The 27,008-nt window shown below is 43.7% G+C and overlaps 1 protein-coding gene across 2 annotated transcripts in view; it reads left to right on the forward strand.

Annotated features, from left to right (window-relative positions):
* The window catches only part of SETD7 (SET domain containing 7, histone lysine methyltransferase), a 46,951-nt gene extending 21,369 nt beyond the window's left edge, over positions 1-25,582 (forward strand). Inside the window, exons 3-8 of one of the 2 annotated variants that reach the window (XM_029076682.2) lie at positions 3,143-3,344; positions 7,338-7,527; positions 11,517-11,598; positions 13,502-13,619; positions 15,576-15,733; positions 19,626-25,582. In XM_029076682.2, the coding sequence (XP_028932515.1) occupies positions 3,143-3,344; positions 7,338-7,527; positions 11,517-11,598; positions 13,502-13,619; positions 15,576-15,733; positions 19,626-19,806 (931 nt within the window). In that variant the 3' untranslated portion in view covers positions 19,807-25,582. Of the gene's footprint in view, positions 1-3,142; positions 3,345-7,337; positions 7,528-11,516; positions 11,599-13,501; positions 13,620-15,575; positions 15,734-18,023; positions 18,804-19,625 lie in introns of those variants that run through there. The other variant, XM_029076683.2, reaches the window with a different exon arrangement.
* The last annotated feature ends 1,426 nt before the right edge of the window (positions 25,583-27,008 follow it).

Genomic DNA, 27,008 nt, shown 5'->3' on the forward strand with positions numbered 1-27,008 from the left:
GTAGTGCCCTATAAGCACGGAGGCTTATGGTGAAGATTCACTCAAGCATGACCTCACTGGGGGCAGAGGAGAGATTTTGCTGATTCTAATGAGTTGGAGCCAATTTTCTCCTTAAGTACTGGGTGACACAATGATGGAGTTTAATAGCAGAGCTTTCACCCACACAGAATAGGAGAAATAAGATCTGTTGGATTTTTAAACTAGAATACTTCCTAAATGCTGTCAACGGTGGGTAGATGGTAGACCTCCCTTGAAGAAATAAGCAAAATTCCAAAAAAATAGCTGTCAATTTTTTATTCAGAATTTAACTGGCCCAGAATACTTATCTATGCCGTTGTCATGATTTAAAAAAGGATTCTCTTCGTATTACACTTTTGTGACACAGTGAGGCTAATGAACAGATGAAGTTATTACCAATAATTAGAGAAGCAGCGTGGCTCAGTGGAAAGAGCATGGGCTTTGGAGTCAGGGCTCATGAGTTCGAATCCCAGCTCTGCCACTTGTTGGCTGTGTGACTGTGGGCAAGTCACTTAACTTCTCTGTGCCTCAGTTCCCTCATCTGTAAAATGGGGATTAAGACTGTGAGCCCCATGTGGGACAACCTGATTCCCCTATGTGTACCCCAGCGCTTAGAACAGTGCTCGGCACATAGTAAGCGCTTAACAAATACCAACATTATTAATAATAATTTAACATCTTGAGACAAAGTCATAGCAGTTCATGCTTTGACAAATTGGTTTGAGCCCATAAGTAAAGGTAATAATGAAAGAACTGGCCTATTCATCCATTTAAGACTGGCCAGAAGCATTATCCTGCCCTCTCATTTATTTTCTGTGAGGAAAAAAAACTGTCACACAACAAATATTACAGACTTTCCTCTTCCAATTAAATTATAGCCCAATCCTAAAGTGAAATTAGATGTGTATTAGCAATGCTAATACTGGGCAGGTGGTACTATGCAGTAATTGGCTAGAGTGGGTTAGGTTCTAGGATCTCCTCTCACTAACTGACCAAAGCTAGACCTCTGACTTCCACCTTGAACTTTTCTGCCTATAAAACCTATCTCACTAGGGGAGGTTTGAGATACATTCATCCCGGGATGAATCGCAAAAGTGATTGCACTACGTGCTAACCCTGGGTGTTGATTTTTGCTTCATAGTATTCATTTTGCCAAAGGATCTGTGGAAAGGAATAATTTTTGACCAAATGCTAGAAGATGAGAGAAATGATAGTTATGAACTGGCCAAGACCTGGTGTTTTTGAAGAGTCACATGGTTCTGAATCTTGGAATAAATGGGCTATGGCAGTATTTGATGTAAATTTGTTTTTACTTTTCTTGCTCATTTTATTTAAAAATAATGTGTGCCAGCCAACTCTCCAAGATTTTATCTTCCACTTCAGGGACTCTGTTCTTTGCAGAACCTGAGTTGTGCTCCATAATGTAAAAATTCATTTTTTGGGATACATCTAGAAAACTTCTGCTTCTAGACTGGCATTCCCCTTGTTATCAAAGCAGGTGCTCTAGAGTTTACGTGACTGTATCTCTGATAATTCTAGGATAGAAGGTTGCTTATCAGGTACTGTCAGATACCCAAACTGATCTCTGCCATAACATTTTCTAAGCATGAAATTGAGTTTTTACTGTAGTAAGCCAGGCACGTGGATCTTCCCAGCTATTGGGTTGTATCTGGTGCATTTCTACCCCAGGGAAGGACTAGCTCTGCTCACAGGCCCCTACAGTCCAGATCCAAACTGAATGCTTTTCTTGGGTTTGTGCCAGAGTTGGACAACTTCCCATCCTGTGACTGGTGGCCCATTGCTTAACTTGGTGGGCCGGTGGGTTTGGAGGGGAGGGGCCCAGGGCCTCTCTAAATGCTCCGTTTCATTTGAGCTTGAGAATATGTCCTAAATACTGTCCCCATTCAGTGTCCATTTGAGCTGAAGCAGGGTCACATCCTTCTTCTTCTTTTTATTATTAGTCAATAATACTTATTGAGTGCTCACTCTGTGCAGAGTACTGTCCTAAGCACTTGGGAGAGTACACTATAACAACAAACACACATTCCTTGCCTACATCGAGCTCAGGGTCTAGAGGAGGAGATAAACATCGATATAAATAAATATTAATATATAAATTAATAGAAATGCATTTTTATTCTTCTTCTTATATTGGCTTTGTCCCAAGAAGCAAGTCTTTAATGAAATGAGGAGTTTGGGCAGACCAAACCCTGAATTTTATGAGAAGTAGCACTGCCTAATGGAAAGAGCACAGGCCTAGAAGTCAGAGATCCTGGGTTCTAATTCCAGCTCTGCCACTTTGCTGTTTGACCTTGGACAAGTCTATTCACTTCTCTGTGCCTCAGTTACTCATCTGTAAAATGAAGATTAAGGCTGTGAGCCCCAAGTGGGATATGGACTGCATCCAACCCAATTAGCTTGTATCTAGCCTGGCACCTAACACAGTGCTCTGCACACAGTAAGCGCTCAATAAATACAATTAATTGATTTCTGACAGGCTTGAGCCAGAGACTCAGCAGGCTGGATTGAGTACTGAGAGGCTGGTCCGTGCAGTGGATGAAATGCACCCTTTCATTCATTCATTCATTCATTCTATTGTGTTTATTGAGTGCGTACTATGCGCGGAGCACTATACTAAGCGCTTAGAATGTACAGTTTGGCAACTACAATGATCTAGAAGGGTAACGTGTCTCTCTAAATGCTAGTCAGCACAGGGAATTACCTGTGTTAAGTCCTGGGGAGTGCCTGGCTAAGTGGTAGTTTCCTGGAGCGGGTGTGAGCGGGGCAGAAGCAGCAGCTGGAGAGAGTCGGCCTTTGGGAGCTTTCAGGAGGAGAGGCAGGAAGGTCAAGAGTGGCCTTAGCCTTGGAGCCCAGCTGTGGCAGCCACTCCCTGACTCCCTTGTCAAATCTCATCTAAATTTATCCAGGACAGAACGCTCCCTGACTCAGAGACAGACAGCAGCAACGTAGGCCAGCGACTCCTCGTGCTGGTGTAAGTTTCTGCCCAGCCACCAACACCCCGGCTGCGTTAACGTAGTAGACAGAGTCCTTCTGCTATTGAGGATGAGGCCGTTAGACCCCAGCCTCACCCGATCTCCCTATCTTTGTCTCCGTTTGTCATTAGCACGCTTGAAGGATATTACGTGGACGACGCCCTACAGGGACAGGGGGTGTACACGTATGAAGACGGAGGCGTCCTCCATGGCACCTATGTGGACGGAGAGCTGAATGGACCAGCCCAGGAATATGACACGGACGGGAGACTGATCTTCAAAGGGCAATACAGAGATAACATTCGGCATGGAATCTGTTGGATATATTACCCAGTAAGCCTTGAAAATTATTGATGTTTTATCAAGAACGGTTTAAACCCTTTTTCTTTTCATTAAAAGAAAGGGTCGTGGTAAAAATTCTGGGTGGGCTCAGACCATTTGTCAAGTAACAAAGTTGTACAAAGCTCAGTAGATTTCGTCGTCTTGTTAATGTAGCTTTTCACCCAATTTGAGTAAGAACTTGTCGGTGGCTATTTTCAATGAGCCCAATTTGCCCAAGCACTGGGAGGGGGGTGGTTTAGGCAGTGCTGCCTCCGAGAGAGCAGTTACAAGATGTCAGAAGAAGATCTTCAATCAATCAGTGATATATAATGAGCGCTTACTGTGTGCAGAGAACTGAACTGAGCATTTGGGAGAGTAAAGTACAGTTGGTAGACAAAAGACTTGCCCTCAAGGACCTTACAATCTAGTGGAGGAGAGAGACATTAAAATAAATTTTAAGTAATTGTTTCTCTTCTTTGCACCTTTGAGGATGTGGTGATCTAGCCTGTAAGCTCTTTGTAGGCAGGGAACATGTCTACCAACTCTGTTTTATTGTACTCTTCCAAGCGCTTAGTACAGTGCTCTCCAGTTTAGACTGTGAGCCCGTTATTGGACAGGGATTGTCTCTATCTGTTGCCGAATTGTACATTCCAAGCGCTTAGTACAGTGCTCTGCACATAGTAAGCGCTCAATAAATACTATTGAATGAATACAGAAAGTGCTCGATAAGTACTATTGATGGATTGATTGTGGTGGTCATGTGCCCATTGGTGCTAAAAGGGAAAAGTCATCATGGTTATTACATTACCTTAAGATGTCTTTTGTATAAAAAATAAATTAAACTTGGTCCTGAACTAAGGTTGCACCTTCCTTAAACCAAAGGCCTCTCTTTTATCTAGTGGTATTGTTAGGAGTAGTTTATAAAAAATATTTGTAGTAGGATCAGCAGCCTCTTTTTTTCTGACATACTAGCGCTCTGAAAGCAGTTTTACTCTGGAACAGGACATAGTGTAGAAAAATCAAAAGAGCATGTAAAGCAATTATTTTAAGAATTACAAAAATCTTCCTGGGTATCACTTGCTAGCTTACCAAGGTCTGTAATGAAGCCAGTTACCATATACGTGTGGACCTAAATGAAGTTATTTAAATCAATCAGTCAAGTGTGTTATTGAGTGCTGCGTGCAGAACACTGTAAAAAGCGCTTGTGAGAGTACAGTATAAGAGTTGATAGACACTTGCCCTCAAGGAACTTAAAGTTTAGAGGAAACCCCTACACTGAGTACTTTTAAGTACAGTTTAAGTACTGAATTAAGTACATAATAATGTTGGTATTTGTTAAGCGCTTACTATGTGCAGAGCACTGTTCTAAACGCTGGGGTGAACAGGGTAATCAGGTTGTCCCACGTGAGGCTCACAGTTAATCCCCATTTTCCAGATGAGGTAACTGAGGCACAGAGAAGTGAAGTGACTTGCCCACAGTCACACAGCTGACAAGTGGCAGAGCCGGGAGTCGAACTCACGACCTCTGACTCCGAAGCCCAGGCTCTTTCCACTGAGTCATGCTGCTTCATATAAATACATACTTATACAAATATAATACAAATATATATATATATATACAAATAAGTACATATAAAGACCCCTTCATTCAGTGCTTCATATAAGAACTCAGCACTGATTCTGTTCAGTAGAACTGGTTAAATGATCATGAAGCAGAATTTTGGAAGTGATGGAGCCACTGAGAGAGTGGGAAACAGGGAAAGGGAGAGAGTAGATTGTCACCATTCATCTTTGCACTTGTTAAGCAGCATGACCTCAGAAAGAGCACAAACCTGCAAGTCGGGGGACCTGAGTTCTAATTCTGGCTCCACCTCTTGTTTACTGTGTAACCTAGGTCAAGTCACTTCACTTCTCTGGGCCCCAGTAAAATGGGGATTAAATGCCTGTTCTCCCTCCCACTTAGGCTGGGAGCCCCATGTGGTACAAGTGACTGTGTCCACCTGGATGATCTTGAATCTATCCTAGTGCTTAGAACAGTGCATGACACATAATAAATGCTTAACAAATACCACAGTTATCACTATTGTGAAGAGGGTTCACAGAAGTTGACTAGACCTAGCTAGAAACATAAATAGGAGCTCCATGCACAAAGATAGTAACTTCCTCTTTTTCAACCCCCATATTCAGACTGTTGCTAAAGCATTTTGATTCTTCCTTTGCAATATTTCTGAAACTCATCCCTTCCTCTCCAGCTAAATGACCAACACATTGGTCATGCACTTGTCATATTTTGACTACTCCATCAGCTTCCTCATCAATTTCCCTGCCTCCAGTCTCTTCCCCCTCTACTCCACATTTCACTCTGCTGTCTGGCTCATTTTTTTACAGTGTTGTTCTGCACCAGTGGCGGCCCCCCTAACACACACACACTATGCCAAACTAACTCTCTTCCCCTCTTCAAAGCCCTACTGAGAGCTCTCCTCCTCCAAGAGGCCTTCCCAGCCTGAGCTTCCCCTTTTCCCTCTGCTCCCTCTGCTCCCTCTCAGCTCCCCCTTCACCTCCCCTCAACTAAGCTCCCTTTCCCCCCTTTCCCTCTGCTCCTCCCCCTCTCCCTTCCCCTCCCCTCAGCACTGTGCTCATTTGTATATATTATTACCCTATTTATTTTGTGAATGAGGTGTACATCCCCTTGATTCTGTTTATCGTGTTTAAGTTGTTTTGTTTTATGTCCGTCTGTCTCCCCCTATTAGACTGTAAGCCCGTCCATGGGCAGGGATTGTCTCTATCTGTTGCCGAACTGTACATTCCAAGCACTTAGTACGGTGCTCTGCACATAGTAAGTGCTCAATAAATACTATTGAAAGAATGAATGAATACTCAAAAGTCCCCAAATGGTTACCCATTCTTCTCTACATAAAGCAGTGGCCCGTGTCATTATCCACATTTGTGCTTTGCTGATGGGCTTGGTTTAATTGGTATTAAGCTGAGGGGGAAAAAAGAAAAGTCTGAGAAATATCCAGACCACAATGAAAAATGCTGTTCATAATTTTGGTCACCAAATGAGAGTTCTATCTTCTGTTCATAACTTTCCTCAGATAATATTTTGAAACAAAGTTTGAGCAACATTATGCTGCAAGAAACTACATTCCTCCTGTTTCTTTATTCCTGATTCTTTGTCATCAGCAATCAGGGCCAATCTTGTCATCAGCAAGAAAGAGGTCTTGCTTGTGGTGTTTACCAAACCAGAGGATATTTATGGGCTATTGGAATTTGGGTAAGAGCTGTTGAAGATTTTGTGATGAGATTATTGGTTTAATATTGGTTTAAATCAAACACTGGAAGATCCCCTGTTTATAGATTTCTTCAGCCCTTGAATATGTTGTAAATATCTGTAAAACAACGTGCCCTTGAATATGTTATAAATATCAGTAAAACCACCTTGTTATTTGGCAGAGGAGCAGTTCACTCTGGCCTAGACCCCAAATGACCTGCCAAAAAGTCACTGGGGCCTAGTGGAAAGAGCCTGGGCTTGGAGGTCAGTACCTCGGTTCTAATCCCAGCTCCACCAGTAGTCTGCTGTGTGACTTTGGACAAGTCACTTAATTTATCTGTGCCTCAGTTACCTCATGGAGATTAAGACTGTGAGCCCTATGTGGGACAAGGACCGTGTCTAACTTGAAAAACTTGTATCTACCCCAGTGCTTAGTACAGTGCTTGGCAAACCACAGTTATTATTACTATTATTGGTAGATTACCCCAAGAACCACAAAACCTTCACAAGAGAGAATCCAATGTCAAAACTTTGTGGTCCAAGATGAATGCGGCACGCTCCAGAGAACAGAACGAAGTGTCATCGACTTGCGTCCCTAGTGGGATAAAGAGAAAAAACTGAGGTGCTGTGGGAAATTGCAAAAGCAATCCTCCTTAAAGGCTAGGGTTTGAACTGCCAACCCCCAGCTCAGGAGTATTGTTAAGCACATTTTTTGTTTTTTGGACTCTCCTTAGGACGGAGGCAGCCTTGTAGGAGAAGTGAATGAAGACGGAGAGATGACTGGTGAGAAGATAGCCTACGTGTACCCTGATGGGAGGACCACGGTCTATGGAAAGTTCATAGATGGAGAGCTGATCGAAGGCAAACTGGCCACCCTAACATCCACAGAGGAGGGGAGGCCCCACTTTGAACTGATCCCAGGAAGTAAGTACAGTCATCCAGAATTTGCTGCTCTAACTCTTGGCAGTTTGGTCTAATGCATCTCAGAGATTCCTTTTCTTCACCTGCCTGTAGTCTTAACGGCTTCAACTTAAGAGAAATAGGTGAAGGGATTCCTTAGGGATGACACTGCTGTTCCAGTGTAGGACAGTACAAAGACAATGGGCAAGTTGTGTGGGTCGGGACTGCCGAGCGAATACCAGTGGACCCACTAGACTCTAAATCCCTTGAGTGTGGAGATCCTGTCTTCCAGTTCTTTGTATTGTACTCTCCCAAGTGCTTAGCATAGTGCTCTGCACACAGTAAGTACTCAATAAATGCCATTGATTGATTCATAGTTGGAAAAGGCCCATTCCCTAAGTGTCCGGTGTCCTGATGGTTGAGGTCACTTGCTGATCTGATGTCTTCAGAAAAGTGGATTGAAATCAGCTAATTAATGTCTACACAATCTGGGACTGGTTAAATGACCAGGAACTGGAAACGGCTCCCGTACAAAAAGAGCAAGCAAAAGCCCTCTCACTGCAAATGTCTCCTCAAACTGAGGTCATTTAGGTCATTTGAAAAGATTAATATTTTTTTGGGTTTCCATGAACCCAAGTGGGTTTAATCAAGACTAATCCCCCGAGCTTTGGGTCCTAGAAATGACCAGTTTCGGGGGGGAGACGGGGACAAAAACATTCTTTAGTCTGACGGGAACATGGCTCTCTCTCTCAACTACTTTACAGAGAGTCTTAATAGCGCCTAGCTTTAGGACCAATAGAAACTTCCATCTCCTTCTTTCCCTCCCCCACCACTCGCAAAAGGGAAGAAAAAAGACCTTTTGATAAATGAAAAAAGGAGGCTGTCTTGACCCTGGCTAATGGACAGGGTAATAATAATAGTAATGATTATTAGTAATGATTAAGCTAATGGTATGTTTAGCATTTACTATGTACCAAGCACTGTACTAAGAGCCGAAGTAGATATATGATCATCAGGTCCCACATAGGATTCACAGTCTGAGAGAGGACAGGTAATGAATCACCGTTTTACAGATGAGGGAACTGAGGCACAGAGAAGTTTTGACTTGCTGCAGTTCACACTGCAGGTTAAGTGGCAGAGCTGGGGTTAGAACCAAGGGCCTCTCACTCTAAAGCCCATGCTCTTTCCACCAGGGCACACTGCTGGTAGTCAAAGTACAAGGTACTTTTTGGGTGGAAGGGAAGCAACAGCTGGAGGCGAGTGGAGGGTGGAGGGTGGCTTGAGCTGAAATCTGAAATTGTCCTTTCCCTTCTTCCCTCTTCTCCCCAATGACACCCCATCCCCACAGCTCAGACTCTAATCCACAATGAGGGCCAACTCAGCGGAGCTCCCATAACCGGGATCTTGATAGGGGTGAGGAGAAATAGGGGCTTCCTGTCCTGTTTGGCAGCTTTATTTTGCACCTGCAGAGTGGTTGGGGTTTGGACGTTTAGTGATATTAGGACTTTTCCAAGTTCTTGAATGACACCGGGTTTGCTCTATACTCAAAATAGATTTAGGTCATCTTCTTAGTGCAGCTGTTTTGATACTGACACTCCAAAGCAGTTGGAAATTTAAAGTCTGATTGCCCGTTTCCTCTTCCACTCTCCGGACCGGCCCTGACTAAACCAGCAGTAACTGTTGCGAGCTGGAGGGGAGGAGGGAGTGCACCGGGCATTGTACTTGTGGGCGGCAGAATGAGCGGACATAGACGTTGCTCATTCTGCTACTCCTCCCCATCTGGTCCCCTCTGCGTAGCCCTGTAATATGCCAAAAACCTTCCAGGTTTGGGGGCAAAATTGGAACTTTCCTGAGACTCCTGGGACTCCTCCCTCTTCCACCCCCAGGGCCAGCTTCCGACCGTAAGAGAGTAGACAGGCACATCAGGGCACATGTTCAGGGGAGGCAGCAGTTGAAAAGTTGAATTCCCAGCCTCCCTGTGCCCGAGTTAACAGGCACAGTAGAGGAACGCACTGACTTCAGAGCATGTAGCTGAGGGAGGTGGTGGCAACCTCTTACCCCACGTGTGCTCCAGATGCCGCTCATTCTGGGCAAGTGGGCATATAGAAGCGTGATGCCGTTACGTCAACATCGTATGCATATTTGGTAGCCGTATTGTACCCTCTCAAGTGCTTAGTGCAGTGCCCGTTATGCAGAAAGTGCTCATTAAATACTGATTGGTTGAAAGGGTAACTTTGTGGGGTTTTTTTATTTTTCTACCTCAGGATGGTCAAATGTCTGGCAATGTCTGCCCCCAAGTGCTTAGTACAGTGCTCTGCACACAGTAAGCGCTCACTAGATGCGATTGAATGAATGATTGACCCTCAAACTTCATGGCCTCAACCACCCCCTCTGCTTCCTCCTCCTACCCTGCTGGCTCCCGACCTTTCTCTGGTAACAATTTCTCTAGCCCAGCCCCCCTTCAGTGACTTCCCCACCCTATTTGCCCTCCTTTCTATGTCACCTAGGCATTTGATCTGTACTTTGATATTCACCTCACCTCACTCACCCCACAGCAGTTAAGTACAACTCTCTATTCTCTGCCCCGTCCCCTAGCTCTGATTTATTTTCATGCCTGTAAACTCTAGACTGTAAATTCCTTGTGAGCAGGGATCATGTCTACCAACTCCGGTATTATATTCTCCCAACCGCTTAATAGAGTGATGTGCACACAGTAAGCACTCAATAAATACCTCACTGATGGATTGCGGACAGATCTGCCACTTTTGAACCAATGTGCCATGGTAGCTCATTCTAGCTGACTTTCATTTTGCTGTGAAAGCAGGCCAGTGGGTATTTGCAACTCTTTGAGGAGTAGAGGAAAAGAATCCCTGTTCCCTAAGGAGGTTTGGGGGGGCAGGAGGGCTTTTTTTCTCTCTGTAGCTGTATTTGCCAGTGACAAGATAATTCCGAGTATAGTTAAATGTTGTTGGCTCTTTTTCAAAATATCATCATGTAAAATTCGAAGCAAATGCCTGATGCCCTATTTATTTTTCCTTAATAAAAACAGAGAACCAATTGAATTTCATTTAAAATCTGTTTTCATTTTTTTCCTAAAGCCATGAGTTCTGAATGAACAATTTGCGTTCTAAATGACCTTCACTTACACTTGGGGTAAGATGGGCCAACTCCACAAAGATGAGAGAACTTGTTTATTAAGCCCATTTTTTAGAACACACTCACTTTTTGTCTTTTTCCTGTTTGCTTCTAAATCTGTATGCAAAAAATGAAATACAGTGAGTATTTTAAGCCTCCTGAATGGACTGCTTAATTTCAGAGAAGATGCCCTCGGCCCTGCAGTTTAGTTTTGAGGGGTTTATATTCAGTCTAATGTTCGGCCCCTTCAGAGAGGCAGAGGCCACTCGTTAAAGGATCGATGTGACAGAGACAGAAATTTGTTTAGCTATTCAGCTTGGAAATACTGACTTCTTTAATAATTCTTTTTTCTGACTAGCTGTTTTGGAATTCTCTGTGTCTGTTCATGGCAGCAGAGGGAACCAGGAGAGATAACCCTGGTCCTGAAATGTGTGATTCATTCAGGGTTCCATTTGGGAGTTGTCTTCCAGGATGCTCAACAGTGCCCTTGTATCCTGAAAGAATTAATTTACCTTTGCCTATTTCCAAAAAACCTTTATTCATTTGTGGATTTCCTGAGGAATGGGGTCCCTTTGAGATTTCAATCCCCACCCAAGAAAAGAGATAGTAGCAAAATTCAGTGCGCGACTCTATTCAGTTTTTTGACGGAAACAAATTCACAAATCAAATCAAAAGAGTGCCACAGTCGGCTAAGGAAGCATCTCTGAAAATTCAGCTCTAAATAGGGACTCCAAAAGCCATTCCTTTTGGTTTAGAAACCTTCTGTAGAGTTTGGTTCAGTTTTCCATATTTCAAGCACTTGAAATTCTTGGTCTCCAGTAGCTCAGGATTGTGTTTAAATACTGTCTGTTAATTTTACTCCTTTGTTGTTTTTCTAGGTTCAGTGTACCACTTCGATAAATCTACTTCATCCTGCATTTCTACAAACGCACTTCTTCCTGATCCTTATGAGTCAGAAAGGTAGATTTCATTTTTCCATTATGACAGTAAGATTCATTCATTTGATGTTTGAGATGGGAAGCTGAAGGGTTGAGGGAATGTGCCTTGTGTGAGGCGCCCAACAGCCTAGGTGTCTGACCATTCAGATCATCCCAGAATTCCTTGTTAAGATGCTGGGCCTCTTGGCCAAATAACAATAATAATAATGCTGGTATTTGTTAAGCTTACTATGCGCAGAGCACTGTTCTAAGCATTGGGGTAGATACAGGGTAATCAGGTTGTCCCACATGAGGCTCCCAGTCTTAATCCCCATTTTACAGATGAGGGAATTGAGGCACAGAGAAGTCAAGTGACTTGCCCACAGTCACACAGCTGACAAGGGGCAGAGCCGAGATTCTAACCCATGACCTCTGACTCCCAAGACCGTGTCAAACCCTAAATTAGCCTAACATCGTCATCTGGGCAGGGGTTGAATGTTTGTGTTTTCAGCCAGAATGGAGCCACAGAGAAATGAGACCTTCGCAGCTACACAAACTGCTGTTCAACAGTGAACCCTGCTGTGAGATGAGGAGAGAGATGGAAAGAGTGGAATCATGTACACCCAACAGGCACTAAACGGGGGGAGCTACAGCATGCTTTGTAAGCTCCCTGAGGGCAGGGATCATGCTCCCAACTCTGATGTCCTCTCCCAAGCGCTTAGGACAGTGTTCTGTACACAGTAATCGCTCAGTAAATATCATCGGTTGTTTGACGGATGGGTCCCCCTGCTTCCATTAGCAAGGCAGAGCTTGGACAGATCCTTAGGGAAGTCCCACCCACCACCCAAGTGGGAAACAACACAGCTTAGTAGAGTGTGGGCTTGGTAGTCGTCAGAAGGACCTGGGTTCTAATCTTGGTTCCACCATTTGTCTGCTGTGTGACCATGGGCAAGTCACTTCACTTCCCTGTCCCTAATCTGTAAAATGGGGATTAAGACTGTGAGCCCCATGTGGGTCATGGACTGTGTCCCACCTAATTAGCTCATTCTACCCCAGCATTTAGTACAGTGCCTGGCACATAGTAAGTGCCTAACAAATACCATTTAAAAAAACTGGAGAGTGGGTTGGACAGGAGAGCACACTTAGTTCCTTCACGGTGGGAGCACCATTCCCTGAGCCTGTCTACTCTGGGCCTTTCCCGCACGGCTACACTTTCATGCACTGGAGGCCCTTCTGCCTGCCCAGCAGAGGGTTACTCCTGCGGCTGATATTCCTCCCAGGACCCAGGCATCAACTTAAACAGAGATGAGAGTCCAAGGAGGAAGCAGAGAAATCGCTTCTCGTCTTCCCCCCCGGGAAATGTTACCTATTTCAGAGATCCTTTTGGGGGCTGTGACGTACCCATGGCGTGTGCCTTACCTTCTCATTTCCAGTTTGGCTCAGAAAACTCTGCACATTTTTCGTTATTTTAATTGGGAAACAGAGGCCATTTTCAGAGGCTTTAACAAGCTCATTCATAGTAACAGTAATAATAATAACCATACTTAAGTGCATACTATGTGCCAAGCACTGTCCTAAGCACTGGAGTATAAAGTTAATCAGGTTGGACACAGTCCCTGTCCCAAATGGGGCTGACAGTCTTAATCCCCATTTTACAGATGAGGTAACTGAGGCCCAGAGAAGCTAAAAGACTTGCTCAAGGTCACAGAGCAGATATGTAGATATCTGAGCAGATAAGTACGGTTTAGAGAGCACAATTTTTGAAAGTGACTCACAAAACACAACTTCTTCCTACAATCCCCAGAACCCAGAGTGTCATTCCTATCTCTGAGTCATCTAGAACAACATGATCTGACATTTTAGTCTCATAGCTGTAGTGATATCATATGACCGCGGGCTTGCCTTTTAAAGAAAATCAAATTTCCACTTCTTTTTATTCCCTTAAGGGTGTATGTTGCGGAGTCTCTCATTTCCACTGCTGGAGAAGGTCTGTTTTCTAAGGTAGCAGCAGGACCTAGCACGGTTATGTCCTTTTACAATGGAGTCCGAATTACACACCAAGAGGTACGGTCTAAACCGATTTATAGCGTCTCTCCCGGGACCAAGTTGTGAGTGAGTAACCAGCTACAAGCCACATGAGGGCACTAGCTCTGTGTCGGACGAAATCAGGCTCAAGGGGGATTGGCTTTGTCGTTGATTTCTGGCAGTTGCGGGTCTCACAAGCAAAACAAAAGAGCCCTTTGGCTCCTTGAACCAGTAGCCTCCAGTGGAGCTTTGTTCTGTAATTCTGGCCGGAGTTTGCCTTCGCTCTTGCCTTGTAATTTCTTAATCTGAGCGAGGGGCTCGGAAGAGCTGTAGGACCCCAGTTCGACTTAGAGGTGCCCTCTGTGAAAACCCTGACTTGGGGAAGGGACTGAGGAAGCGAAAGGTTGAGGTAGATCCTATTCCTGCTTTCCATTTCCCCAGAGGAAACCTTAAACTCTTCCTCTTCTTCAGAACCCCACTCCTTGCCTCCCCCCGACCCCCCAATTCCTGGTCGTGTCGCTGCTTTTTCTGTTCTTCGATGCCGTCTGGCTTCTGCTTCTCCCCTGCCTTCTGTTCCTCCCCTCTCCGTCCTCCCCTGCACCCGTGACTCAACAGGGCCCTGACCAGGGATAGCCTCTTGTGACCTCTGTGCCCCCAGACATTAGCCCTCTGTCTTGGCAAAGAAGAAACTTGGTGACTTGCCTGGAGCCCAGCTCCAATTGTGATCGTGTGCCTCTCGGAACCCAGGCATCATCCCATCCCATCCTGCAGAAGGCAGGGTGTTGCCGACTTGTTCATTCCAAGCGCTTAGTACAGTGCTCTGCACATAGTAAGCGCTCAATAAATACTATTGAATGAATGAATGAATAGTTTCACCCCAGAGTCTGGCCGGGTCCAAACAGGAGGAGAGTTAATCACAGTCTTAATCCCCATTTTTACAGATTAGGGACAGAGAAGTGAAGTGACTTGCCCATGGTCACTTTCCCTCTCTTCCTTCCACTCCTCCTCTGTCCCCTTTTCTGCAAAGGGCAGCCCTGTGCCTCTGCTACTGTTGGGGCACAAAGTGGCTTTTGACATCCCAGGGAGCTGGTCACCTCCATGAAAAACTAAAAACCAGCAGATCCCACTCTTCATCAGGCTTCCCAGAGTACCCATCTGGTTCCCCTCCTCTTCCGGGCCAGGATATCCAGTAAGAACTGAACCATGCCAACCGGTGTGGCTGGGATTTGGGGTTTTGCCCCTGCAGCTAGGCTTATTTTCTCTCCATCCTCCTACGGCTGTGTTTTTGCTGCTTCCGCTTTCACTTGTTGTATCTTCTCCCGGCAGGAGACACATTATATATCTGCAAGGGCTCACGAGGTCTTTCCTTTTTGTTTTTGTTCTTTAATGTGATAGACATTTTAGACATTCACCCAGGATGCTATACCAGAGGTAAAATACCAAGTGCCCTCTGGAGAATTCACTGGGTCAGCCTTGTGTGATGTTGTATATCAGGGCCCCCTTTAGCTTGGACCAAGTTAAACTTGTAACAATAGTAATAGTTGTAGTATTTATTGAATACCCATTGAGAAGTCCTTTCATTTTCTGATTTGCCTTGGTAATCCTAGAAAGAGGAAAGTAAGTTTATCATCCCTTATTTTTCTCTCTCACTTTCTTGAAATGAGTGTCAGGCATTCCCAAAAGTCCTCGGTAATTTTTCTCTCTGACTCACCTGAAGGAAGTGGGATGTAGGACTCTGAAAGCAAATGCAGCCTTGACCCGTGTTTACCTTGTGCTGAACTGGGCCAGGAGTCGGCAGAGCTAAGATGTAGGCTGGCCCCTACTACAGAGCTAGCTCCCAGCCCCTTATTTCCTCCCCATCCCCACCTGTAACTCCATTTCCCTGCTGTAAAATGAGTGCTAACTGCCGGGGTTATTGAGAAGGCATTCAGGTTGGGATGAATCCACTCTGGCCCCCTTGGAAAATCCCGTGTCGCTGCTGCTGTTTTATGGCAGGTGGACGGCAGAGACTGGGCCCTTAATGGAAACACACTCTCTCTGGATGATGAAACCGTGATAGATGTGCCTGAGCCGTATAACCACGCATCCAAGTATTGTGCCTCCCTGGGACACAAGGCCAATCACTCGTTCACTCCTAACTGCATCTATGACCCGTAAGTACAAGGCTGAGCTGCGGAAGGGTCGGTACTCGTGTGATCCTGCAGGAATCAAAGTACTTGGGCCCCATGGGGTTTGTGAATCGTCCATCTGGGGCCAGATGATGCTCAGATCCCACAGGGCCTTTATTTATTTATTTAAATGGTATTTGTTAAGCGCTTACTATATGCCAGGCACTGTAATGAGTGCTGGGTTAGTAGTTTGGACAGAGTCCATGTCCCACATGGGGCGACAGAGTCCATGTCCCACATGGGGCTCACAGTCTTAATGTTCATTTTATAGATGAGGAAACAGGCACTGAGAAGTGAAGTGCCTTGCCCAAGGTCATACAACTGACAAGTGGTGGAGCTGGGATTAGAACCCAGGTCTTCTGACTTCCAGACCCATGATCTTTCCACTATACCACACTGCTTCCCATTTATTACCTTTCTGGTGACAGTCTGTCATGTAGGGTAGATGATATTTTAAAATCAGAACCTAAAGAGCCCATTCTTCCTCCTGCAGGCATGATGGGAAGAACAGTGTCCTAAAAAATCTTGTGGGTACCCAGAAGGGAGCTCTTTGTTGTCCTTTCGTGGGTCTATATGGAGAGTGGAGAGAAACAAAGGCACTTGTTTTCTCCATCTAGAAATGTTCCTGATTTTCCATAGAGCTGAGTGGTCAGCACTATGAGACAGACAGGGAGAGAGAAAGAGGGAGCACACATGCAAGACAGCAGAAGACCTTAAAATGGAGGAGGAACAAAAATCTGGCCTTAAGCATTGCATTTACACACTGACTTGTGGAGTAAATGTTTCTTTCTGGTCAACTGTAACTCTTCTCTGGGATTTTATCTTATTAATCATATCTAAAACAGTCAATGTAAATAACTGTGGATACAAGTTCATTCAGTTTTTTAGAAAGTTGGCTGAATTTGTAGAGTATGTGAGGAACCATCTTGCAGGTGTAATAATAATAATGGTGCTTTTTGAGTACTTACTATGTGTTGAGCACCACATTAATTGCCCAAGTAGATACAAGATAATTGGATTGGACACATAGGATTTTGTAGAGTGAACTGGCCATGGCTCCTTGTCAGACAGTGGATTAAAATAACAATTATGGTATTTATTAAACACTTTCTATGTGCTAAGCACTGGGTAGATACAAGGTAGATCACAGTCCCTATGCACCCGAGCCTGGCTCTGACAGTTGCCTGCCAGGTGACTTTGGGCAAGTCACTTAATTGCTTTGTGCTTCAGTTTCTTTACCTGTAACATGGGAATTTATTACCTGTAACTTCCTCTGATTTAGACTGTAAACCCCATGTTGGGCAAGGACTGTCCAGCTTGATATACTTCTGTCTACCGCAGTGTTTAGAACAGTGCTTTGCAGATAGTAACACTTAAATACCATAATAATAATAATACCACATGGAGTTCACAGTCTGAGGGAGAACAGGCATTTTTCCCCATTTTACAAATGAGGAAACAGAAGCATAGAGATATTAAGTGACTTGCCCAAAATCATAGAGCAGGCAGATGACAGGCAGAGCCCAGGTGTCCTGGTTTCCAGTCCTGTACTCTTTCAACTAGGCTTCACTGTCTCCTAAAGGGCCAAAGCACCAATTTCTATGGGAGGAAAGAGCACACGGGCAATGAGTGAAGTGAAATGAAACTGAAGCCAGCGTCAATTAAAGACAGCCATTCACAACTGATGGCCCAAAACAGAAATTAAGCCGATCATTATACCTTCCTGCACAAGGAAGAGAGCTGGCATGTCTCTGGGTGACTGATAGGAAATGGAAGAACGGAATCTCTGTTAGTCTTGCGGGAGAGGAGTAGCCCTGAATAGGAACCTCTTTTCTGGTGCCCTGCCCTGCCCGAATGGGAACCTTTCAATTTTCCAGGATAATGGGGCAAACACCTGTGATTGAACTCTCCTGATCCACAGACCGTCAACTGAATGTGCCACTTCGCCATTTCAGGGTGTCGTTTAAAATGTCCATTTAACCTGCTTCTTTAAGCTCCATACTGTGGATAGTAGCACATTGGGAGCATTGCTATTTCAGAAACTACAGCCGATTGGAAAGCAGTGTCTATGTAGGAAAAAGCCCATTGACTTTGACAGACAAAAAACTCCGTAGCACCTGGTAGTCCAGAAAAAGATTCCCAATAGTTCAGTATGGTCATGGGGAGAAATATGAGTTAATGAATCCTTTTTTTTTTCCTCTTCTTCCTCCCCTTCCTCTCCCTTTTTCCCTTCCTCTCTTTTTCCTGCTCTTTTTCTTCCTTCCCTTCCTCTCAGTATACTTCTGTGGTGTTGCCAATGAGCAAGGAAATGGCAAGGCTAAAGGGGAACCAAACAGAGACCTGAACAACTCATGTAGCAGAAACTCCACCCTTAAATAAGTGAAATGTGTCCATTTTCATTGACGCGCTCTCCTATGTAGAGAAAGCTTGGCATCAAGTAACGATTTTTCAAATGCCTGCTCTGGGTGGAAAAGGTCTTTTGCCCTGGGAGAAAATACTGGTTCATAATCAGAGCGAGGTGAGGTGGGAGGGGAGGAGTTCTTAAAGGGCTCCAATGGTCGAGAAAGTCTTCCCCCTCCCTTTGTATCTCCATTGGTGGTCAGAGGGCTGAGCTTACCTTGCTCCTAGAAATTATCACTTTCTAGATAAGTCCTCCTCCTTCCTTCATCTTGGACAGCTTAAGCACCTGCTTCCCCACCTATAACATAGGGGAAGTCTTTCATCTTCCTGGCAGGAAACGGGGAGTAAGTGAACCTCCTCATATTTTAGGATATTTTGTAGTTAAAATGTTCTTGCTAGAGAACTGCTCTTGTGATTGGTGCTGTGGGGATAGTAGCAAGCTATGATCGTTATAGAATAGCTCCAGGATAGCACAGGAAAAGATATATTAGCAAAGTTTGGGGGGGTTTTATTGGGGTTTGTTTTTTAGTTTCCTCTTAACAGGATCTCTATCTTTACCACCTAAGGTATAGCTAAAGGACTTTTAATCTTTGTTTCATGGTATTTTTTTAAGCGCTTTCTTTGTGTCAAACGCTGTTCTAAGCACTGGGGTAAGTACAGGTTAGTTAGGTTAGACACAGTTCCTGTCCCACATGGGGCTCACAGTCTATGCAGGAGGGAGAACGGGTGTTGAATCCCCATTTTACAGTTGAGGAAACTGAAGCACAGAGAAGGTAAGTGACTTGTTCAAGGTCACAGAACAAGCAATTGACAGAGGCAGAGGCAGGCCTCTGACTCCGAGGCCCATGCTCTTTCTTTAGGCCATGCTGCTTTTCTGTGAGAATCCAAGTAGGATATGGGGATTCAACCCCTTAAAAGAGCCTAAGGTTTAACCTTCCTAGGGAAACTGGCAGCTTGTGGAGCAGAGGCCTCTTGAATCTAGGGCCTCCCTAAAGATAGATTTATATTATTCACAATTCCCTCGTTCATGACTATAGAAACAAGACCTGAACTGAAGGAGAAATGCTGATAAGTCCTAACATTGATGATGATAATAACTGCAGAATTTGCTAAGTACTTATGAAGCACTACATATTATCATCCGGTCAGGCACAGTCCCTGTCCCCCTTGGGGCTCACAGCCTAAGTAGGAGGGAGAACAGGTGTAGAATCCCCATTTTACAGATGAGGAAACTGAGATGCAGAGAAGTGAGGTGATGTGCCCAAGATCACACAGCTGGCCAGTGGCAGAGCCAGGATTAGAACCCAGGTCCTCTGACTACCGGACCCATGCTATTCCCAGTAGACCAGGCTGCGTGCCTGCCCAGAAGTTTTTATAAATGTTCATTTCTGCTCAGCTCTTTGGTTGAAAAGCAGCACTGTGGAGCCCTGGAGCAAAATCCCTTGAGTGATGACGGAGAGCCTGTCTTGCCGTTTAGGTTTGTCCATCCCCGTTTCGGGCCCATCAAATGCATCCGCACCATCCGCGCCGTGGAGAGAGATGAGGAACTCACTGTGGCCTACGGCTACGACCACAGCCCCCCCGGCAAGGGGGGACCGGAAGCCCCGGAATGGTACCAGGTGGAACTGAAGTCCTTCCAGGCTACACAGCAGAAGTGAGATGTGCAAAGGGACCCTCCGGGGAGAGCGGTCGGGAGGAGAAACTTGGATCTATGCACTTCGTTTGTACTGAAAACTGGACAGCCAGGGCCTGCTCATGCTGTTCCATCTTAACCTCTCCCTCTGTGTTAGCAATGAGTTTCTTGCATACTAACTAGGTTTGACTGTATTGCTCATACCAGATTTAAAATTAGCTAGCATTGCAACCGAGTCTTACTGGGAGGGAATCATTTAATATCCTGCACACGGCAGCGTGATGTTCTTTGGTAGTTCTACGTCTAAATCTGCACCACATTCAGAGATGCCAAAAGATTAGACTGAAAAAGGGAAATGGGGTTTATCAGTCATTTTTAGTCTGTGGCTTTTCCATACCGCTAGATCTCTGGCCACTGCAAATTGTGCAATTGCATTCCTGCATATCACCCTTCTTGAGGGTAGGGAGTTAGTACTCTACTTGGATGTTCTCTAAACGTAGCAGAATTTGCCTTTTAACCTTTGATCTGTATCGTGCAATAGAGAAGCTTTATTATTTCTTAGTAGAAAGGATCCTGTTTTTGAGTCTTTCCCCCCAACACCCAGCCTGAACTATATACCCTGCCCATGAAATCCTCTTTTGCAAGAAGCCTTTCTCACAGGCTTTGTGGGATGTGTGTGGGTCTCTGTGGCTCTCTTTCTATTCCATTGTCTCACTACTATTATTACTATTATGTCCAAATATTAGTACATTTCTGGCCCCTGAGGCCAAGGAATTTCATTGTGATTATTCTCGCATGTGAATGAAGACAACTTTGCTTTAAGAGATGAGGAGAAATGGATTGGATTCATATGTGGCAAAAGTGATGGAAGTGTAATCTATACCTTCAGGAAGAAAAGAAGGCAATTCTTAGCAGTGGGCAAAAATTTGATGGTGGAATTATGGCATCTTCAACAGTGTTGGTGGGTTTTTTTTTCCCCCTTGAATGAACATTCCTGTAGAATCCAGTCCTTTGTCCACATCTAGTACTTAAATAGAATGCATTAATAGTCAACCTAGGTTCCAGTTGCAAGACATGGGTCTATTAAACTACTAAGACAGAAACCCCTGGCAACTAGGAGCAAAGGTATGTTTAATGTTGAAACTGCTCATCATTGGAGTTGCAAGATATTTACCTGCTTCAATGCACTGTAGAAATTGTACATTAAAAAAAAAAAGCAGCACACCAGTATATTTGCAAGCCATAGATTATAGAAGACATAGGAGGAAGAAATAGTGCTTTATTTTTTTCTAATTAAGTCTGTGACAGTACTCGATTATTGCCCTGAAATATATAACAGCTCTTATGCAGCTGAAAATGCTTTAGATGCAAATGCTTTAGATTCCCTTGAGCCCAGATGATCTATCATTTTAAAAAAGGCAAAATCCTGTTCGGTTTTTAGAGCAGCAAAATATTTAACCAGCAAATAAGAGGTGAGGGCTTGAGTGGATTTGGGTCTTGGGTTTAGACCAATAAAGCCTTCTGATTTATATCAGTTGTTTTTCAGTGAGGAATTACAAATGGGGAGGAGGAATAAGCCAGAAAGAGGCACAAATTTTGCTGTTTTGTGTTTCCTGGGCCCACATCTGATACTGTGAGGAGGGATTGAAGGAAGGCACCTGGTTCAAAGCACAAGTTAACATTTGTAGGATCTGGACGGTTCTCCTCAGTCAAAGCCTGAATGGAGGTGGGTTCTGCTTTTGATAGGCTCATGGGCCCTGGGGCCAGTTTCCTATATCCACGCTTTGCAAAGATAGCAGATAGCCCAGACCAGCAGTGTCTTGGGGTCACAGCTGATGCTCAAACGAGGGGGAGAGTTTTCAGGGGTGACAATGGCAGCGCTAAAGCAACCAGGGGAAAAAAAAACCCCATCTTTCAGCGCTCTCCAATTCAAGGCTGAACAAGAGAGTAAAAAATAACTGCTGCCTTGTGGAAAGACAACATTCCATATATCAAGGAGTTAAATGGAATTTTGGGGCCTTGTTCCTTTTAGTATTCAGGGGCCTTAGGCTACCCATACTAAAAGTAATAATTGTTGTTGTTATTGTGGTATTAAGTGTGTACTATGTGCCAAGCACTGTACTAAGAGCTGGGGTAGATGTAATGAAATCAGATCAAGAAACAGTCCCAAGTTAAGTGACTGTCCCAAGGTCACAGAGAAGACAAGCGGCTGAGAAGCAATTAGAACCCAAGATTCCTGACTCCCCATCCTGTGCTCTTCTCACTAGGCCTATGCTGCTTTCCACTAAGGTTTTTCATAAAAATGATTGGATTGCCAAGTCAGTTTACCTTTTGGGGAAATTAGTGTTGCGCAGGTGACTGTCACTATGCCAGTTACCTGAACACTAAAGTCCAGGATTTTGTGAACTATGATCATTTGGGCTTAATTTTATTCCCAAGTAGGCTTCCACAGAGCATTCCTCTCCTCTGTCCCTTGCTATCCCCCCCCCCACCCCCAAAGGATTATGTTTCTGTTTTCCAAAGGATATGTGATGTGGGTCAAATATTTGCCTAGGGAAGTGTAGGCAGGAGTTTAGAGAAATTGAAACCTTTGAAGATTAGCTTTGCTGCTTCCAATGGCATTTATTCATTTTGTTGATAAGTGAGTAGGCTTTTCGGTGGGAGTGGTTTGCCTGACCATAGCTTAGTCTCTTGTCTGACCAGCTCCTCTCTGTCCACATTTATCCTTCATGTGGACAGAATAAAAGAGAAAACTCGATTGCCTCTTTTTTCAGCTTCATCAGGAAACTTAGGTGTCCCGTCTTGCAGAGACATTGGATCTGGAGTCTGTTTTTTCTGCCGGATTCAGATTTGGGGCTGGGACATCCTGGAAAGATGGAATATAAACAACTTTCCAAGAGCCCTAACCATGAAAGTGGTAGGTCTTGGATTTTAAGTAATGAGCATAGGTGGCTTGAGGGTTTGGGGAGCCCAGCCTTCCTTGGTGCTAAAAGTTCCGTTCACTGAATCAGCCTTGAAGCCTTTTGGCCAATCCCTTAGCGGGAACTAGATTTGGGAGCCGAGCATCTGTGGAGCTCAGTCAGTCACTTGTATTTATTGAGCGCTTAACGTGTGCAGAGCACTGTACTTAGCGTTTGGGAGAGTACAACAAAACGATATAACAGACACATTCCCTGCTTACAACGAGCTTACAGTCCAGAGGGGGAGTACAGATTGTGTCTGTGGAATTCAGAGAGGCTTGAATTGGTGCAGGGGACAGAAAGAACTCTCCAGTGGCCTCCCCATCTGTGGCCTCCCCATCCTCTTTTCAGCTACCTCATCTCTGCAGGTGGGACATCCACTGAAACTGGCCAATCTCCAAGTGCGGTAGAGAGAGGTAAGCTAAGTCAGAATTTGTTCTTGGCAAAAATGGAAAGTCAGAGGTGGGGAAAGCACTGGAATGTAATGGCATCTAGATTACTAGATCTAGTAGGGAAGGAGTGGGTTGGGAATATGAAGTGAGGTTTTACTGTTTCCCTTGGAAATGACAAAGAGTTTTGCAGGTACGAAGTGGAGATGACCAAAAAATTCTTACTGAGCCTCAGCCTCAAAGAAATTAGTCCATGTGCATCTCTACTGGACACTTACCTGATAAACTCGACATTTTAACCATCTTGGCACGATCAAATTAGCAGGAGAAACTCATCTGTAAGAACACCACCCCCCCCCCCCGCCAAACAAAAATTTGAGGTGGACTAATATTGGAATTGAGAATAATTGTACTGACTGATTTTTTGCTTGCAGAGATAATAGGGGAAAATAGAATTATGTGGAAAGATTTGTTTTGTAAGAAAATATCTACTTCTGAATTAACCTGCCTCATCCCCGCCTATTTGAGAAGTGAAGAAGAAAATCAAACTCTACTGATTATGAATTAAAACAATCAAGTACAGTATCTAAAGCCACAAATGCTTTGGTGATCCAGAAGTGTGGAAAGCACTATCATATTTTCTTTGTAATGCTTAACAGATTAATGATCTAATGACAACCAATTTACTGTTACTATTTGCTGTTTTTTTAACTAGATCTTTTAAAGCAAAAATGTTACTTGGAGAGTTGACATGTAGCACTTTAACTGCATTTGTTTACATGAAAGTTTAAAACCTCTTAAAGGAAATTGCTTTCCAAGTCTTTGGTTAGAAAAGTACAGCCTTGTTTTGGGGAAAAGTGACTGGAAAGAGGATTCCAATTTACAAATACTGACTTAGAATCAACTCTTTAATGAATGTTTTTTAAAAACTGCCTCGGGAGACTGATGTTTGCTTATTGGCCACAGATCAAAGGTTTGTAAGCTTGTTAAAATTAATGTAATTTGAGGCACCTCACTAGCATGTATCACTGTCCGTTCTTTCTCTTCAGTAATTTAGAGCTTCCTTCCCACAAATGCATTTATTTAAATACGTTTCATTTTGCAAACTTTCTGCATTTTATTTTGTATACATATTCAAAGCAATGAAACTAATTCAAGCCATAAAACTACAAGTGTGAGTTACCCTTTTTCGCAAATTTTCTCGTGTTTGTATGTAAATAGATGTTTGTACGAAATATTTTAATGGAAGAAAGAATATATTTAAATGAAACGTAATTGTTCCGATAGTATTTTAAAAAGAATTACAAACTTTTGTGAGGAGCATCTGAGTATGATAATGACAAATAATGTAGAAGCGATTTAAAAACATCAGGAATCTACAAACTATCCTTACTGCTAGTAGCAGCAACCCCTTCTTGTTACATCTCTGGTACTCAAAGAGATAATAAATCCTATTTTTCTCCCCAGTACCTAACCTACCACCTCTCTGTCCAGAAAGGGTACATTTAGTGTACTGGTGGAGTAGTTTAGTTCACAAAGTGGCCTGAAGGAGTGAATGTACCTTCCCTTGCACCTAATTTATTACATGGGAGTAGTTAAGGCCAAGGGGGAAGGTGGGCAGGGAGACAGAGGTGGAAATCCAATTGTTGAGCACAGTTATCAGAAATCATTTGATTATCAGTTCCTTCTCTTGGACACACCTCAACTCTCCCGCTCATGATACAGACAGTAAAACTTCTTTATAACGTTTTCAGGGAGCCAGATTTTTCTAATGTTGTATGATAAATGAATGTAATGATGATAAAATGAAATGAGAATGTTAGAATTTTTCACTGTGTGCATAAACATATATACACACATACCAGTTTATCCTTACCATGAGTTGATCTAAGTGAAATTTTTGCTACTGTAATTAATTTTGATTCATGAGCTGAAAAGCTACTGGGAAATAGTAAGGCCTACTTATACTAGAAGAAAAGTATTTCCAGGGTGTCTGAATAACCTGCTTCGATAACTTTTTCTGCTTAGGTCATCTATCTCCTCATTTTAATTTTCAACTGGTGTGTGGTAGATTGTGGGATACATTTAAGGTTTGAAAGTTGGGGTAAGCTTGCTATATGCAGAGCAACAAAAAGCTAACCCCTCCATATTTAATACGTTGATTGGTCTTTTATGGCATTTGTACTAAAACAATGAGCCTTATTCGATATCTGTGGGTTTATGATTTTTAAAACTATGGGAAACTCTAATGAAAGATGTTTACATGCATGTTTGCCCTTACTGCGTTATGAATGAAATTTTTGTAGTGTGTCTGGGTGTGTGGGCAAGAGAGTAGGAAAAATGTTTCTGAAACAAAACTTGACAAATATTTGTAAACGAGAAGTGAATTTTAAAGATTGCTTTAATTACGCTATAGAAGCAATGCAAGTATTAAACAACACATACAATCAAATTTACTGGTATTCTTGTTTGTATGGGTCTCAAAACTTCAGCTGTTGGTTTTTGTTTGTTTTTTTGCAACATCACTAGAAGCACTGGAGGAATGTTTTCAACATTGCATAGAGATTTCAAAGGTAAAATACTTCCAGTGGATTTTTTTAAAAGCCAGATTGCAGTAAGACTCACGGATCCAAAATGCACGAGACTAAGTAAGGCTAGCTATCAACGCTATCTTCACCACTGCTGTTTACTGGGTACGAACTGTGTGTGCAGATCCTGGAACTAGTGCTGGGGAGCAGATAATAAAAGTAAAAAAGAAGAGCCAGAGGATGAGTATCTTCTCCCTCTCCCTTCTCCTACGTTTCCCTCTCTCCTACTGTTCTTCTCCCTATCCCCACCCACTGTAAGGCCTGGCTCCATCCTATCTAAGGTGACTAGAATTCTGATGATCTTAGTCCCACACTAAGACTGCAGTTGACTGACTGCCTTTTACCTCCTTCAGTGCCGAGCATGTAGCAAGTGCGTGATACATGCCATGATTTTAAAGAGGTGTCTTGCCTTTTTTTTTTTAACGGTTTTTAAGTGTTTACTCTGAGCAGGCACCGTACTGGGGTAGATACAAGGTTGGACAGAGTCCATGTCCCATATGGGGCTCCCAGTTTTAATCCCCGTTTTACAGTTGCGGTAACTGAGACACAAAGAAGTTAGGTGACTTGCAGCAGACAAGTTTGATTCCCAGGCCTTTCCACTAGAACATGCTGCTTCATGCCATTATGCCCCTACTTCAATCAATCATACCTGTTGAGGGCTTGCTATGTTCAGAGCACTGTACTAACTGCCTGCTTCCAAGAGCTCTCACTGTTCTAGAGCCAGGGATTTTTGTCTCCACAGTCCCCCACAGATGCTTAGCTCCATCCAGGATAGATCCTTACTGTGGCAAAAGGTTGTGTCATCCCATTTGCTTCCTGGGAAATGAAGTTTCTCCTTCCCTTCTCTGCAATTCCCTTGCCAACTTTCAATAGGACCTCCAATTGGATGTCTTGAAAACACATAATTCTCAGCAAAGACTAAACACGGCACAGTATGGCAGTCACTTTCCTTGCTCTTGTCACTAATAGCTTGCTTGGTTTTTGTTTGGATTAACAGCAAAGAAGTCAGGAGAAGCAGCCTGAGCCCTACGGATATCCTTAACAGTGAGAGTCACAGGTGTAGTGAGGGTGTATGGATGGTGAGAATGTAAATAACTTGAAATGGCAAGTGATGGGGCTGATGCACAGCCACAAAAAGTGTTTCCTCAAATTTGAATACCCTCTAAGGGTTGCACCTGAAAAGTTTCCAGTACTCTACCAGTCTTGGCTACTGGAGGGAGAGTGAAGCAGAGGCATACCCATTCCACTCCTAAATTGGCCAGTGGCGAGCGAGTGGAAGGAAATCTGCTA

The sequence above is a fragment of the Ornithorhynchus anatinus genome, chromosome 12 (assembly GCF_004115215.2).
Source record: "Ornithorhynchus anatinus isolate Pmale09 chromosome 12, mOrnAna1.pri.v4, whole genome shotgun sequence".
NCBI lineage: Eukaryota > Metazoa > Chordata > Mammalia > Monotremata > Ornithorhynchidae > Ornithorhynchus > Ornithorhynchus anatinus.